The 17,619-nt window shown below is 37.4% G+C and overlaps 4 protein-coding genes across 4 annotated transcripts; all 4 read left to right on the top strand.

Moving 5' to 3' along the window:
- The first annotated feature begins 2,702 nt into the window (after nucleotides 1-2,702).
- Nucleotides 2,703-4,833, top strand: LOC148598423 (histone H5-like). Its single transcript, XM_088561453.1, has one exon. It carries the CDS (start codon nucleotides 2,713-2,715, stop codon nucleotides 3,280-3,282), a length of 570 nt encoding a protein of 189 aa, XP_088417579.1. The 5' UTR covers nucleotides 2,703-2,712; the 3' UTR covers nucleotides 3,283-4,833.
- A 152-nt stretch (nucleotides 4,834-4,985) lies between these two features.
- On the top strand, nucleotides 4,986-8,505 carry LOC148598422 (histone H5-like). The gene has a single exon (XM_088561451.1). The coding sequence runs from the start codon at nucleotides 6,385-6,387 to the stop codon at nucleotides 6,952-6,954; it is 570 nt and encodes a 189-aa protein (XP_088417577.1). The 5' UTR covers nucleotides 4,986-6,384; the 3' UTR covers nucleotides 6,955-8,505.
- Nucleotides 8,506-8,657: 152 nt separating this feature from the next.
- LOC148598421 (histone H5-like) lies at nucleotides 8,658-12,177 on the top strand. Its single transcript, XM_088561450.1, has one exon. It carries the CDS (start codon nucleotides 10,057-10,059, stop codon nucleotides 10,624-10,626), a length of 570 nt encoding a protein of 189 aa, XP_088417576.1. The 5' UTR covers nucleotides 8,658-10,056; the 3' UTR covers nucleotides 10,627-12,177.
- A 152-nt stretch (nucleotides 12,178-12,329) lies between these two features.
- Nucleotides 12,330-15,849, top strand: LOC148598420 (histone H5-like). The gene has a single exon (XM_088561449.1). It carries the CDS (start codon nucleotides 13,729-13,731, stop codon nucleotides 14,296-14,298), a length of 570 nt encoding a protein of 189 aa, XP_088417575.1. The 5' UTR covers nucleotides 12,330-13,728; the 3' UTR covers nucleotides 14,299-15,849.
- Nucleotides 15,850-17,619: the final 1,770 nt, after the last annotated feature.

The raw sequence follows: 17,619 nt of genomic DNA, 5'->3' as shown, positions 1-17,619 counted from the left end.
CAATACACAATTAGATATAAATAAGAATGTGATCAATATAGGATATTATTACAGTACGAAGTGTTAAGTGTAATGAGGTCGGATTCATAATTAAGAAGATATAAAAAAAATAAATTTATTATTATATAGCGCAAAAAATACAGTTTCTCATTGGCGGTAGTTTTCTTCATGATTTGTGCATGCAGTGGTGAGGAACTTATGTCACTATAACGCAGAGGTCATCAATGGGCGGTCGTTCAGAACCTGCTACGAAGAGTATAATGTGATTATTCCCACTAATGGTTCGCCTCATGAATGATGCACAGCATCAAGGGGTTAACATTTCTACTGTATATGATTCATCAAGGGACGGTGCGCTAGAACTCACTATGGGGAGATTATAGTTTAAACAAGTGATAAAAAAGATTAATCCCATCAAAACTTTTCATATTTCTGGATGAAAATGCACAAATCTGATAACAATTTGTCATCTTCAATATTCATTAACCATATCATTTTTCGGTAGGGTCTAGATTTTTAAAATTTGTCAATGATTTTTACCATATCTTTTCGTTGCTCAGATAGACTATCAGTCAAAAAGAAAATGTATTTCATCTTCGACCTCATTACATCTTTGACATACTCTACTACGTCGGGGAGTATTATTATTATATCTACCTCTCTCTATAAGTAAATGGTGGGCAGATATGCGAAATCTTGTTAGAATAGGTTTTCTTTGAATTTTTTAAGAATATCAAGGTATTTTTCGCAAATAAAATTGGATGTAAAAGTATCATAGTTTCCCTTCTGAGTGGTTATTAAGATTCTTTTCCCAATACATGTACTTCAACATGGCAATTTTAAGTTTTCTGTCGTCAATTGGTTTTCCTGCTTTCCTCTGTCAGAGGATGTTATGCAATCAATGATCAGTGAAAAAAAAATTCTGACGACATACATACATGGTTTCTTCGGCTCGTACAATTTCTTAGATTTCCAAAAAGGTATTGTACAACAATGGAAAGTTAATACCAGATTTTTCTAATCTGTAATAATAGTTAATCATTGCTTTAATCGTGTTGAAATATATGGGCAGTTTTCCTAACCCAGTTAATGCAGCAAATTTAATACTTCTTTTTGCATGGAGCTCCAAGAATAAGTATCAACCTTATTTATCGAAACTGGATCAGTTTTTTTAAGCAGTTTGTCAAATTATTACAAAAGGTTTTGTAGATGTTGGACTAGGATTGTCTCCTGGTTTTTCCCCAAGGTGTGTTGGAAAGCTGTAGTAGTGAGGTTTCGTTTACATTCACACAAGATTTGCTTGCTTCGTGTACGTTTTTAATGATGTTGTAAAATGGAGATCCCGCCCCAATATCTAGTGGTTTCAGATTGATTCCAGTATGAATAAAAGAATCAAAGGCCTTTTTGAAGTCAACAAAGCAGGCATATAGTCTACAACCAGGAATATTACAATATTTATCAACAAGGTCATAGCTTTCGTTGTTGAGCTAATTTGGCATCCATCAATTATTTCATATTCGATTAGAAATTTGTTAAGACGGCAGTTCAGAATAGAATCAAACAGTTTCCCTGTTGAATTAGATATAGTTAACTCACGACAGTTGTTTGGACCAAGGATAGCATTGGTCGTATGTAAAGGTGTATTATATCCCTTTGCCCATTTTTCAGGATATATGACATTACTCAAACAAGAGTTGATTTTTTAAAAGCAACCAATTAAAATAGTTTGGCTGCATTTAATCATGTTATATGTCCAAACCAGTTGATTTGTTCAATCTTAATTTTGAGATGGCAGTGATAGTTTCAGTTCAGAAATTACAAAATCTAAGTCATCAAAATATTTTTGAGATATCTCGGACCTCTGATCGAGGTGTTTTACCTAATCTAAAAAATATCCTTAACCTTACTTAATTCTTGACAGTGATCTAGCCGTTCAAAATGATGAAGCCAGTTAGATGGTGATATATCATGTAATGAACAATTTCATTTTCCTATCGTTCTTGTATGAAGATTTACCTGTCGATTTATGATTGAGTTCGGTGACTTTGTTAGGAGATTTACAAAAGAGAAGGGAAATGGAAGGGATGGAAGGGAAGGAAGGGTTTCGATCAGAAAACTTAAAAACGAGGTTCCAGGCATTAATTATTGCTTATTTTCTTCGTATTTTGCGTAAAACTTCCACGAACCCACTCTGGGACTAGACACTATATTATATTTTAGCCATATAAACCTTGCCGGAAGATATGTCTTCCTTCATATTACTATGTAGACTACATGTTTTTGATTTAATTATAATTAAAATAAACGCAATTTGGTGAGGTGAACAGATGTAGTTATACTCCACACTGTACAAAAATAGGGTAATCGAAAAGGAAATAAATGGGGGCATTATTATAGCCGTACCCGTGGACTTCGAATATAGTTCCCCAAAACAACCATATTTCCACCCACTACAATGTATCCATTAACAATCTTTTGATAAACCTTATTAAGAAAAAAAAACATAGACAAGAATGTCCAAAGTTTTCGATCCATTAGATACTCTTTTGCAACTGCGATGAAAAATATATATATACCCGCATATCCGGAAATACTAAAAAAAGGATAAATGCATGGACGGTCTCCAAGAAACAAAACCAGCGGAATATGTTGGAAATCTTTCACCACGTAGAAAAGGGTTTAGTGAAAGACGTACTGATAAATTCTACAAAAATGTCTGACGCAGCAGCAGCAGCCCCAGCCAAGTCACCAAAGAAGAAGGCAGCAGCCAAGCCAAAGAAGCCATCAGCTCACCCAAAATACAGCGAGATGGTCGGCAAAGCCATTACAGCTTTGAAAGAACGCGGAGGTTCCTCAAGACAAGCCATCTTGAAATACATCATGGCTAACTTCAACGTAGGAAAAGATGCCAAGTCAGTCAACGCTCACCTTAAAATGGCATTGAGAGCTGGAGTGAAGAACAAGACCTTGAAACAGTCTAAGGGAACAGGTGCCAGTGGTTCATTCAGACTCGGAGAAGTCAAGAAGGCACCAAAGAAGAAACCAGCAGCAAAGAAAGCAGCCAAACCCAAGGCAGCAAAACCCAAGAAGGCAAAAACACCCAAGAAGAAGGCCGCAGCCAAGAAACCAGCAGGCGAGAAAAAAGCCGCCAAACCAAAGAAGGCAGCAAAGAAACCTACAGTCAAGAAGGCAGCCAAGCCCCCCAAAAAGGCCGCCAAATCTCCAGCCAAGAAGAAGGCAGCCAAGAAACCAGCCGCCAAGAAAACACCCAAGAAGAAGTAAATGCAGAGAGTCTACCTCTGAACTGGCTGTTTAGCAGCACCAAAAGCCCTTTTAAGGGCTACCCAAATATTTCAAAAAGATTCTTAATTTGCATTGTTACGAGTATATCCAAATCTTAAACTGAGCTATACCGAATCAGGGGCGGATCCAGACACTTTGAAAAGGGTGGGTGCCAGCCGGGGTTCCTCAGAAAAAGGGGGTGCTAATACATTATTTGCCTACTTTACACATGAAAACGACAAATTGTGCAATAGGAAGGGGGTGTGCCAACCCCCTGAACCCCCTCTGGATCTGGATCTGCCACTGCCATGCCAAATATTTCTCTCATTTTGCCTTCTTTCTCACTGTCCTGCATGTAAAAATTTTTCGGGAACATATGCCTTTGAATATGTATACATAGAAAACTCTATGATGTATGATGCACACGTACAACATTCTCATTTAAGACATTCACATTTTGCTACTTTTATTTGGTATGATAACTTCTAATAATACAAAAACAAAACAAAACAGGTCTCTTAATTACACCCCCCCCCTTTTAAAAAAAAGATCAACAATGTGATATAAATATCTTCGTTCTTTTAATTATGTGCTTTGTGACGGTGATGGGGAGGTAACTCTAACTTCATTTTTTGTATTTTGATAAAAATTAATAAATTCACAGTATACTTTTCTTTGTTATGTAAGTATTGTGTGTATGTCTCTATATAACTCTTGTGGTATCTTTACTCGTGCTTGTTTTGTACTTTAGAACCAGTTTTGTCTTGTATCATTAAAAAAACAACATATTGTAATTTAGTATCCAGTCGATGCGCGTGCAATTCATAATTAGCAGCGCGTGAATCCTCTGACGTCCTTTCCCTCGCGCGCGACAATGACGTTTGTGACGTAAATACCATGACTACAACTAGCATGCACACAGGAAACAAAGTGAGTTCTATTTTGCACGGTAAGACTTAAATTCCCCTTTAATTTGCCCAAAAAGTCATACACTTAACCTTTCTCTGTCAACGTTTTTCAAATAGGAACACTCCCTTAAATTAAAAAAGAACCATATTATTTGTCGCGCCATATCTTAGTTATCTTATTTCTAACAATTCAAACCCCTAAAATTTTCCGCGCTCGCTCCGCTCGGCCCATCCTTTTATACACTAATTTCCAATAACCTCAAACCATCCACATCAATATCATCCCACACAAACTTCAAAAATATCTCAACCACACCCCCACCCACCCCCCCGACCAGTCTACCCCTACCCCCGCCACCCCCCCAAAACAAAACCCCACCCCCACCATGTTCAGTCACAAAGCTCAACGGCACAAACTCAATTTTATATACCTATAGTTCACTTAGTCTACCTATCTGCCTGCATAATAAACAATACCATACATCAAATGCATGTATTTCCTGCATTATAAAAAAAAAACTTCAAAATAACCAAGAGTTTTCATTAATTAATAGCTAGTTCTCTAGTCGCCCTTTTTATCAAAACCCCCTCCTTGAGATAGCGCAAGCAAAAAAAAAAAAAAAAAAAAAAAACCAAAATAAAACAACACTGCCCCCCCCTCCCCAACAATTTCTTGAAGACGTGTTACTACACGTAGTAATTTATAATGACTATCAAATTTATAATTGTACTCATGACAAGTACATACACGATCGAGAGATTGGTGAGCGAAACCATATTACACGAAGAAGTAGTGACAGGTCGTTTTTTTTTTTTCGATTTCGATTTCCAGTTCTAGCACATGTACACCATAATGTAATGCCATATGATTCTCTTCTGTGCTATACTCTTACCCATTTACCTTCGTGTTTCATTCGGTGACTGACAGCTATATTGTCGCTGCATGTACGCACGTTACGATTGAATCAAATCATGAAGAAAATTTGGCCAGAGGTTTTAGTATTTACGAGGACTTTTCTCGCTTTCTAATTTTATTGTGTATGCCAGTTCATATGTCTATGAAAAGATTGCTTTTCTTGCTGTAGTTTATATACATAAACATATATATTACATATTTCCCTGTTTGATATACATATAATTTTCAGGAAAAAATGCTTTGATTTCTGTTTTTATCCTTAAGTTCTTTCGCTTTTTCCGAGATTGCAAAAGTAGCAACCGCGCCGACAAAAATATAGTTGTGTACGCCATGCATTATACAGACAGTCACTCTTTAGTGGACATATTTGTGAGTGTTGTCGAAAAGGTACAATAATCCTCTCAAATTATAGCTTGGTTGGAATAAAAAGTAGGAAATCCTGAGTGATATTTTATTCACGGCAGTTATTTTTTATCTCAAAGCTTGAAAGTTTTAAAATTGAAATTGAAAAAATCAGAACCTACTATATCATGACATCTGAATATACCACACAAGCTTATGTATGGGACAGGAACTCAAATTAAGGGGAAAATAACGCGTTGAAATGCCAAAAATTCGTTAAAAACTCGTCTTCCCATTATATGTAATTTTATTCAAACCCTAGTTATTATATCAAGGCAAAAAAAATAGAATTTAGGAATAAATTCAGAAGGTAACATTTTGGAAAAATTTTCAGTCTTTCAATGGCGCAGCTGGTTTTTGTGTGTTTCATGTCCGATGAAAGATAAGTCGGTACAGCGAATATATCTAGTTTAGACGTGTTAAACCACTTTGAAATAAAAGAAAAATGATTATTCTACTTTTCTGCAGATTTTGTTTTCTGAAATATACGCGCAATTAGCAATTATGAATATTTTTCTGTCGGGTTACCTGCATTGACAAATCGCTTCGCTCTACGAAAACTATTTATAACTTTTTACTGTGTGTATCAAAAATTACAATTTCTACGCAGAGAGGCAGAATAATGTCTGCTGAACATTTTCATATATAATTCAAGGGTGTTCTAGTAGAAATTGTATTAGAATTTACCACAAAAATCGGAGAAGAAGCACATAATCATTTTACCGAGATCGAGTAATGGATTTTACAATTTATTTTTATGGGTGTCTTCGTCGAGGTCCGCGTTGATCGTTTATAAACGAACAGAGCATGTCGGCGTTATTTTCAAATCGTCAATCGTTGGATTAACTTCGTGAAAGACGGATAAATTCTACAAAAATGTCTGACGCAGCAGCAGCAGCCCCAGCCAAGTCACCAAAGAAGAAGGCAGCAGCCAAGCCAAAGAAGCCATCAGCTCACCCAAAATACAGCGAGATGGTCGGCAAAGCCATTACAGCTTTGAAAGAACGCGGAGGTTCCTCAAGACAAGCCATCTTGAAATACATCATGGCTAACTTCAACGTAGGAAAAGATGCCAAGTCAGTCAACGCTCACCTTAAAATGGCATTGAGAGCTGGAGTGAAGAACAAGACCTTGAAACAGTCTAAGGGAACAGGTGCCAGTGGTTCATTCAGACTCGGAGAAGTCAAGAAGGCACCAAAGAAGAAACCAGCAGCAAAGAAAGCAGCCAAACCCAAGGCAGCAAAACCCAAGAAGGCAAAAACACCCAAGAAGAAGGCCGCAGCCAAGAAACCAGCAGGCGAGAAAAAAGCCGCCAAACCAAAGAAGGCAGCAAAGAAACCTACAGTCAAGAAGGCAGCCAAGCCCCCCAAAAAGGCCGCCAAATCTCCAGCCAAGAAGAAGGCAGCCAAGAAACCAGCCGCCAAGAAAACACCCAAGAAGAAGTAAATGCAGAGAGTCTACCTCTGAACTGGCTGTTTAGCAGCACCAAAAGCCCTTTTAAGGGCTACCCAAATATTTCAAAAAGATTCTTAATTTGCATTGTTACGAGTATATCCAAATCTTAAACTGAGCTATACCGAATCAGGGGCGGATCCAGACACTTTGAAAAGGGTGGGTGCCAGCCGGGGTTCCTCAGAAAAAGGGGGTGCTAATACATTATTTGCCTACTTTACACATGAAAACGACAAATTGTGCAATAGGAAGGGGGTGTGCCAACCCCCTGAACCCCCTCTGGATCTGGATCTGCCACTGCCATGCCAAATATTTCTCTCATTTTGCCTTCTTTCTCACTGTCCTGCATGTAAAAATTTTTCGGGAACATATGCCTTTGAATATGTATACATAGAAAACTCTATGATGTATGATGCACACGTACAACATTCTCATTTAAGACATTCACATTTTGCTACTTTTATTTGGTATGATAACTTCTAATAATACAAAAACAAAACAAAACAGGTCTCTTAATTACACCCCCCCCCTTTTAAAAAAAAGATCAACAATGTGATATAAATATCTTCGTTCTTTTAATTATGTGCTTTGTGACGGTGATGGGGAGGTAACTCTAACTTCATTTTTTGTATTTTGATAAAAATTAATAAATTCACAGTATACTTTTCTTTGTTATGTAAGTATTGTGTGTATGTCTCTATATAACTCTTGTGGTATCTTTACTCGTGCTTGTTTTGTACTTTAGAACCAGTTTTGTCTTGTATCATTAAAAAAACAACATATTGTAATTTAGTATCCAGTCGATGCGCGTGCAATTCATAATTAGCAGCGCGTGAATCCTCTGACGTCCTTTCCCTCGCGCGCGACAATGACGTTTGTGACGTAAATACCATGACTACAACTAGCATGCACACAGGAAACAAAGTGAGTTCTATTTTGCACGGTAAGACTTAAATTCCCCTTTAATTTGCCCAAAAAGTCATACACTTAACCTTTCTCTGTCAACGTTTTTCAAATAGGAACACTCCCTTAAATTAAAAAAGAACCATATTATTTGTCGCGCCATATCTTAGTTATCTTATTTCTAACAATTCAAACCCCTAAAATTTTCCGCGCTCGCTCCGCTCGGCCCATCCTTTTATACACTAATTTCCAATAACCTCAAACCATCCACATCAATATCATCCCACACAAACTTCAAAAATATCTCAACCACACCCCCACCCACCCCCCCGACCAGTCTACCCCTACCCCCGCCACCCCCCCAAAACAAAACCCCACCCCCACCATGTTCAGTCACAAAGCTCAACGGCACAAACTCAATTTTATATACCTATAGTTCACTTAGTCTACCTATCTGCCTGCATAATAAACAATACCATACATCAAATGCATGTATTTCCTGCATTATAAAAAAAAAACTTCAAAATAACCAAGAGTTTTCATTAATTAATAGCTAGTTCTCTAGTCGCCCTTTTTATCAAAACCCCCTCCTTGAGATAGCGCAAGCAAAAAAAAAAAAAAAAAAAAAAAACCAAAATAAAACAACACTGCCCCCCCCTCCCCAACAATTTCTTGAAGACGTGTTACTACACGTAGTAATTTATAATGACTATCAAATTTATAATTGTACTCATGACAAGTACATACACGATCGAGAGATTGGTGAGCGAAACCATATTACACGAAGAAGTAGTGACAGGTCGTTTTTTTTTTTTCGATTTCGATTTCCAGTTCTAGCACATGTACACCATAATGTAATGCCATATGATTCTCTTCTGTGCTATACTCTTACCCATTTACCTTCGTGTTTCATTCGGTGACTGACAGCTATATTGTCGCTGCATGTACGCACGTTACGATTGAATCAAATCATGAAGAAAATTTGGCCAGAGGTTTTAGTATTTACGAGGACTTTTCTCGCTTTCTAATTTTATTGTGTATGCCAGTTCATATGTCTATGAAAAGATTGCTTTTCTTGCTGTAGTTTATATACATAAACATATATATTACATATTTCCCTGTTTGATATACATATAATTTTCAGGAAAAAATGCTTTGATTTCTGTTTTTATCCTTAAGTTCTTTCGCTTTTTCCGAGATTGCAAAAGTAGCAACCGCGCCGACAAAAATATAGTTGTGTACGCCATGCATTATACAGACAGTCACTCTTTAGTGGACATATTTGTGAGTGTTGTCGAAAAGGTACAATAATCCTCTCAAATTATAGCTTGGTTGGAATAAAAAGTAGGAAATCCTGAGTGATATTTTATTCACGGCAGTTATTTTTTATCTCAAAGCTTGAAAGTTTTAAAATTGAAATTGAAAAAATCAGAACCTACTATATCATGACATCTGAATATACCACACAAGCTTATGTATGGGACAGGAACTCAAATTAAGGGGAAAATAACGCGTTGAAATGCCAAAAATTCGTTAAAAACTCGTCTTCCCATTATATGTAATTTTATTCAAACCCTAGTTATTATATCAAGGCAAAAAAAATAGAATTTAGGAATAAATTCAGAAGGTAACATTTTGGAAAAATTTTCAGTCTTTCAATGGCGCAGCTGGTTTTTGTGTGTTTCATGTCCGATGAAAGATAAGTCGGTACAGCGAATATATCTAGTTTAGACGTGTTAAACCACTTTGAAATAAAAGAAAAATGATTATTCTACTTTTCTGCAGATTTTGTTTTCTGAAATATACGCGCAATTAGCAATTATGAATATTTTTCTGTCGGGTTACCTGCATTGACAAATCGCTTCGCTCTACGAAAACTATTTATAACTTTTTACTGTGTGTATCAAAAATTACAATTTCTACGCAGAGAGGCAGAATAATGTCTGCTGAACATTTTCATATATAATTCAAGGGTGTTCTAGTAGAAATTGTATTAGAATTTACCACAAAAATCGGAGAAGAAGCACATAATCATTTTACCGAGATCGAGTAATGGATTTTACAATTTATTTTTATGGGTGTCTTCGTCGAGGTCCGCGTTGATCGTTTATAAACGAACAGAGCATGTCGGCGTTATTTTCAAATCGTCAATCGTTGGATTAACTTCGTGAAAGACGGATAAATTCTACAAAAATGTCTGACGCAGCAGCAGCAGCCCCAGCCAAGTCACCAAAGAAGAAGGCAGCAGCCAAGCCAAAGAAGCCATCAGCTCACCCAAAATACAGCGAGATGGTCGGCAAAGCCATTACAGCTTTGAAAGAACGCGGAGGTTCCTCAAGACAAGCCATCTTGAAATACATCATGGCTAACTTCAACGTAGGAAAAGATGCCAAGTCAGTCAACGCTCACCTTAAAATGGCATTGAGAGCTGGAGTGAAGAACAAGACCTTGAAACAGTCTAAGGGAACAGGTGCCAGTGGTTCATTCAGACTCGGAGAAGTCAAGAAGGCACCAAAGAAGAAACCAGCAGCAAAGAAAGCAGCCAAACCCAAGGCAGCAAAACCCAAGAAGGCAAAAACACCCAAGAAGAAGGCCGCAGCCAAGAAACCAGCAGGCGAGAAAAAAGCCGCCAAACCAAAGAAGGCAGCAAAGAAACCTACAGTCAAGAAGGCAGCCAAGCCCCCCAAAAAGGCCGCCAAATCTCCAGCCAAGAAGAAGGCAGCCAAGAAACCAGCCGCCAAGAAAACACCCAAGAAGAAGTAAATGCAGAGAGTCTACCTCTGAACTGGCTGTTTAGCAGCACCAAAAGCCCTTTTAAGGGCTACCCAAATATTTCAAAAAGATTCTTAATTTGCATTGTTACGAGTATATCCAAATCTTAAACTGAGCTATACCGAATCAGGGGCGGATCCAGACACTTTGAAAAGGGTGGGTGCCAGCCGGGGTTCCTCAGAAAAAGGGGGTGCTAATACATTATTTGCCTACTTTACACATGAAAACGACAAATTGTGCAATAGGAAGGGGGTGTGCCAACCCCCTGAACCCCCTCTGGATCTGGATCTGCCACTGCCATGCCAAATATTTCTCTCATTTTGCCTTCTTTCTCACTGTCCTGCATGTAAAAATTTTTCGGGAACATATGCCTTTGAATATGTATACATAGAAAACTCTATGATGTATGATGCACACGTACAACATTCTCATTTAAGACATTCACATTTTGCTACTTTTATTTGGTATGATAACTTCTAATAATACAAAAACAAAACAAAACAGGTCTCTTAATTACACCCCCCCCCTTTTAAAAAAAAGATCAACAATGTGATATAAATATCTTCGTTCTTTTAATTATGTGCTTTGTGACGGTGATGGGGAGGTAACTCTAACTTCATTTTTTGTATTTTGATAAAAATTAATAAATTCACAGTATACTTTTCTTTGTTATGTAAGTATTGTGTGTATGTCTCTATATAACTCTTGTGGTATCTTTACTCGTGCTTGTTTTGTACTTTAGAACCAGTTTTGTCTTGTATCATTAAAAAAACAACATATTGTAATTTAGTATCCAGTCGATGCGCGTGCAATTCATAATTAGCAGCGCGTGAATCCTCTGACGTCCTTTCCCTCGCGCGCGACAATGACGTTTGTGACGTAAATACCATGACTACAACTAGCATGCACACAGGAAACAAAGTGAGTTCTATTTTGCACGGTAAGACTTAAATTCCCCTTTAATTTGCCCAAAAAGTCATACACTTAACCTTTCTCTGTCAACGTTTTTCAAATAGGAACACTCCCTTAAATTAAAAAAGAACCATATTATTTGTCGCGCCATATCTTAGTTATCTTATTTCTAACAATTCAAACCCCTAAAATTTTCCGCGCTCGCTCCGCTCGGCCCATCCTTTTATACACTAATTTCCAATAACCTCAAACCATCCACATCAATATCATCCCACACAAACTTCAAAAATATCTCAACCACACCCCCACCCACCCCCCCGACCAGTCTACCCCTACCCCCGCCACCCCCCCAAAACAAAACCCCACCCCCACCATGTTCAGTCACAAAGCTCAACGGCACAAACTCAATTTTATATACCTATAGTTCACTTAGTCTACCTATCTGCCTGCATAATAAACAATACCATACATCAAATGCATGTATTTCCTGCATTATAAAAAAAAAACTTCAAAATAACCAAGAGTTTTCATTAATTAATAGCTAGTTCTCTAGTCGCCCTTTTTATCAAAACCCCCTCCTTGAGATAGCGCAAGCAAAAAAAAAAAAAAAAAAAAAAAACCAAAATAAAACAACACTGCCCCCCCCTCCCCAACAATTTCTTGAAGACGTGTTACTACACGTAGTAATTTATAATGACTATCAAATTTATAATTGTACTCATGACAAGTACATACACGATCGAGAGATTGGTGAGCGAAACCATATTACACGAAGAAGTAGTGACAGGTCGTTTTTTTTTTTTCGATTTCGATTTCCAGTTCTAGCACATGTACACCATAATGTAATGCCATATGATTCTCTTCTGTGCTATACTCTTACCCATTTACCTTCGTGTTTCATTCGGTGACTGACAGCTATATTGTCGCTGCATGTACGCACGTTACGATTGAATCAAATCATGAAGAAAATTTGGCCAGAGGTTTTAGTATTTACGAGGACTTTTCTCGCTTTCTAATTTTATTGTGTATGCCAGTTCATATGTCTATGAAAAGATTGCTTTTCTTGCTGTAGTTTATATACATAAACATATATATTACATATTTCCCTGTTTGATATACATATAATTTTCAGGAAAAAATGCTTTGATTTCTGTTTTTATCCTTAAGTTCTTTCGCTTTTTCCGAGATTGCAAAAGTAGCAACCGCGCCGACAAAAATATAGTTGTGTACGCCATGCATTATACAGACAGTCACTCTTTAGTGGACATATTTGTGAGTGTTGTCGAAAAGGTACAATAATCCTCTCAAATTATAGCTTGGTTGGAATAAAAAGTAGGAAATCCTGAGTGATATTTTATTCACGGCAGTTATTTTTTATCTCAAAGCTTGAAAGTTTTAAAATTGAAATTGAAAAAATCAGAACCTACTATATCATGACATCTGAATATACCACACAAGCTTATGTATGGGACAGGAACTCAAATTAAGGGGAAAATAACGCGTTGAAATGCCAAAAATTCGTTAAAAACTCGTCTTCCCATTATATGTAATTTTATTCAAACCCTAGTTATTATATCAAGGCAAAAAAAATAGAATTTAGGAATAAATTCAGAAGGTAACATTTTGGAAAAATTTTCAGTCTTTCAATGGCGCAGCTGGTTTTTGTGTGTTTCATGTCCGATGAAAGATAAGTCGGTACAGCGAATATATCTAGTTTAGACGTGTTAAACCACTTTGAAATAAAAGAAAAATGATTATTCTACTTTTCTGCAGATTTTGTTTTCTGAAATATACGCGCAATTAGCAATTATGAATATTTTTCTGTCGGGTTACCTGCATTGACAAATCGCTTCGCTCTACGAAAACTATTTATAACTTTTTACTGTGTGTATCAAAAATTACAATTTCTACGCAGAGAGGCAGAATAATGTCTGCTGAACATTTTCATATATAATTCAAGGGTGTTCTAGTAGAAATTGTATTAGAATTTACCACAAAAATCGGAGAAGAAGCACATAATCATTTTACCGAGATCGAGTAATGGATTTTACAATTTATTTTTATGGGTGTCTTCGTCGAGGTCCGCGTTGATCGTTTATAAACGAACAGAGCATGTCGGCGTTATTTTCAAATCGTCAATCGTTGGATTAACTTCGTGAAAGACGGATAAATTCTACAAAAATGTCTGACGCAGCAGCAGCAGCCCCAGCCAAGTCACCAAAGAAGAAGGCAGCAGCCAAGCCAAAGAAGCCATCAGCTCACCCAAAATACAGCGAGATGGTCGGCAAAGCCATTACAGCTTTGAAAGAACGCGGAGGTTCCTCAAGACAAGCCATCTTGAAATACATCATGGCTAACTTCAACGTAGGAAAAGATGCCAAGTCAGTCAACGCTCACCTTAAAATGGCATTGAGAGCTGGAGTGAAGAACAAGACCTTGAAACAGTCTAAGGGAACAGGTGCCAGTGGTTCATTCAGACTCGGAGAAGTCAAGAAGGCACCAAAGAAGAAACCAGCAGCAAAGAAAGCAGCCAAACCCAAGGCAGCAAAACCCAAGAAGGCAAAAACACCCAAGAAGAAGGCCGCAGCCAAGAAACCAGCAGGCGAGAAAAAAGCCGCCAAACCAAAGAAGGCAGCAAAGAAACCTACAGTCAAGAAGGCAGCCAAGCCCCCCAAAAAGGCCGCCAAATCTCCAGCCAAGAAGAAGGCAGCCAAGAAACCAGCCGCCAAGAAAACACCCAAGAAGAAGTAAATGCAGAGAGTCTACCTCTGAACTGGCTGTTTAGCAGCACCAAAAGCCCTTTTAAGGGCTACCCAAATATTTCAAAAAGATTCTTAATTTGCATTGTTACGAGTATATCCAAATCTTAAACTGAGCTATACCGAATCAGGGGCGGATCCAGACACTTTGAAAAGGGTGGGTGCCAGCCGGGGTTCCTCAGAAAAAGGGGGTGCTAATACATTATTTGCCTACTTTACACATGAAAACGACAAATTGTGCAATAGGAAGGGGGTGTGCCAACCCCCTGAACCCCCTCTGGATCTGGATCTGCCACTGCCATGCCAAATATTTCTCTCATTTTGCCTTCTTTCTCACTGTCCTGCATGTAAAAATTTTTCGGGAACATATGCCTTTGAATATGTATACATAGAAAACTCTATGATGTATGATGCACACGTACAACATTCTCATTTAAGACATTCACATTTTGCTACTTTTATTTGGTATGATAACTTCTAATAATACAAAAACAAAACAAAACAGGTCTCTTAATTACACCCCCCCCCTTTTAAAAAAAAGATCAACAATGTGATATAAATATCTTCGTTCTTTTAATTATGTGCTTTGTGACGGTGATGGGGAGGTAACTCTAACTTCATTTTTTGTATTTTGATAAAAATTAATAAATTCACAGTATACTTTTCTTTGTTATGTAAGTATTGTGTGTATGTCTCTATATAACTCTTGTGGTATCTTTACTCGTGCTTGTTTTGTACTTTAGAACCAGTTTTGTCTTGTATCATTAAAAAAACAACATATTGTAATTTAGTATCCAGTCGATGCGCGTGCAATTCATAATTAGCAGCGCGTGAATCCTCTGACGTCCTTTCCCTCGCGCGCGACAATGACGTTTGTGACGTAAATACCATGACTACAACTAGCATGCACACAGGAAACAAAGTGAGTTCTATTTTGCACGGTAAGACTTAAATTCCCCTTTAATTTGCCCAAAAAGTCATACACTTAACCTTTCTCTGTCAACGTTTTTCAAATAGGAACACTCCCTTAAATTAAAAAAGAACCATATTATTTGTCGCGCCATATCTTAGTTATCTTATTTCTAACAATTCAAACCCCTAAAATTTTCCGCGCTCGCTCCGCTCGGCCCATCCTTTTATACACTAATTTCCAATAACCTCAAACCATCCACATCAATATCATCCCACACAAACTTCAAAAATATCTCAACCACACCCCCACCCACCCCCCCGACCAGTCTACCCCTACCCCCGCCACCCCCCCAAAACAAAACCCCACCCCCACCATGTTCAGTCACAAAGCTCAACGGCACAAACTCAATTTTATATACCTATAGTTCACTTAGTCTACCTATCTGCCTGCATAATAAACAATACCATACATCAAATGCATGTATTTCCTGCATTATAAAAAAAAAACTTCAAAATAACCAAGAGTTTTCATTAATTAATAGCTAGTTCTCTAGTCGCCCTTTTTATCAAAACCCCCTCCTTGAGATAGCGCAAGCAAAAAAAAAAAAAAAAAAAAAAAACCAAAATAAAACAACACTGCCCCCCCCTCCCCAACAATTTCTTGAAGACGTGTTACTACACGTAGTAATTTATAATGACTATCAAATTTATAATTGTACTCATGACAAGTACATACACGATCGAGAGATTGGTGAGCGAAACCATATTACACGAAGAAGTAGTGACAGGTCGTTTTTTTTTTTTCGATTTCGATTTCCAGTTCTAGCACATGTACACCATAATGTAATGCCATATGATTCTCTTCTGTGCTATACTCTTACCCATTTACCTTCGTGTTTCATTCGGTGACTGACAGCTATATTGTCGCTGCATGTACGCACGTTACGATTGAATCAAATCATGAAGAAAATTTGGCCAGAGGTTTTAGTATTTACGAGGACTTTTCTCGCTTTCTAATTTTATTGTGTATGCCAGTTCATATGTCTATGAAAAGATTGCTTTTCTTGCTGTAGTTTATATACATAAACATATATATTACATATTTCCCTGTTTGATATACATATAATTTTCAGGAAAAAATGCTTTGATTTCTGTTTTTATCCTTAAGTTCTTTCGCTTTTTCCGAGATTGCAAAAGTAGCAACCGCGCCGACAAAAATATAGTTGTGTACGCCATGCATTATACAGACAGTCACTCTTTAGTGGACATATTTGTGAGTGTTGTCGAAAAGGTACAATAATCCTCTCAAATTATAGCTTGGTTGGAATAAAAAGTAGGAAATCCTGAGTGATATTTTATTCACGGCAGTTATTTTTTATCTCAAAGCTTGAAAGTTTTAAAATTGAAATTGAAAAAATCAGAACCTACTATATCATGACATCTGAATATACCACACAAGCTTATGTATGGGACAGGAACTCAAATTAAGGGGAAAATAACGCGTTGAAATGCCAAAAATTCGTTAAAAACTCGTCTTCCCATTATATGTAATTTTATTCAAACCCTAGTTATTATATCAAGGCAAAAAAAATAGAATTTAGGAATAAATTCAGAAGGTAACATTTTGGAAAAATTTTCAGTCTTTCAATGGCGCAGCTGGTTTTTGTGTGTTTCATGTCCGATGAAAGATAAGTCGGTACAGCGAATATATCTAGTTTAGACGTGTTAAACCACTTTGAAATAAAAGAAAAATGATTATTCTACTTTTCTGCAGATTTTGTTTTCTGAAATATACGCGCAATTAGCAATTATGAATATTTTTCTGTCGGGTTACCTGCATTGACAAATCGCTTCGCTCTACGAAAACTATTTATAACTTTTTACTGTGTGTATCAAAAATTACAATTTCTACGCAGAGAGGCAGAATAATGTCTGCTGAACATTTTCATATATAATTCAAGGGTGTTCTAGTAGAAATTGTATTAGAATTTACCACAAAAATCGGAGAAGAAGCACATAATCATTTTACCGAGATCGAGTAATGGATTTTACAATTTATTTTTATGGGTGTCTTCGTCGAGGTCCGCGTTGATCGTTTATAAACGAACAGAGCATGTCGGCGTTATTTTCAAATCGTCAATCGTTGGATTAACTTCGTGAAAGACGGATAAATTCTACAAAAATGTCTGACGCAGCAGCAGCAGCCCCAGCCAAGTCACCAAAGAAGAAGGCAGCAGCCAAGCCAAAGAAGCCATCAGCTCACCCAAAATACAGCGAGATGGTCGGCAAAGCCATTACAGCTTTGAAAGAACGCGGAGGTTCCTCAAGACAAGCCATCTTGAAATACATCATGGCTAACTTCAACGTAGGAAAAGATGCCAAGTCAGTCAACGCTCACCTT

This window comes from Perna viridis, chromosome 14, assembly GCF_037379345.1.
Source record: "Perna viridis isolate PV_CMFRI_1.1 ecotype Kerala chromosome 14, ASM3737934v1, whole genome shotgun sequence".
NCBI lineage: Eukaryota > Metazoa > Mollusca > Bivalvia > Mytilida > Mytilidae > Perna > Perna viridis.
Note: the sequence above shows the minus strand (reverse complement) of the source record. Positions and strands in the feature narration are given on the sequence as shown.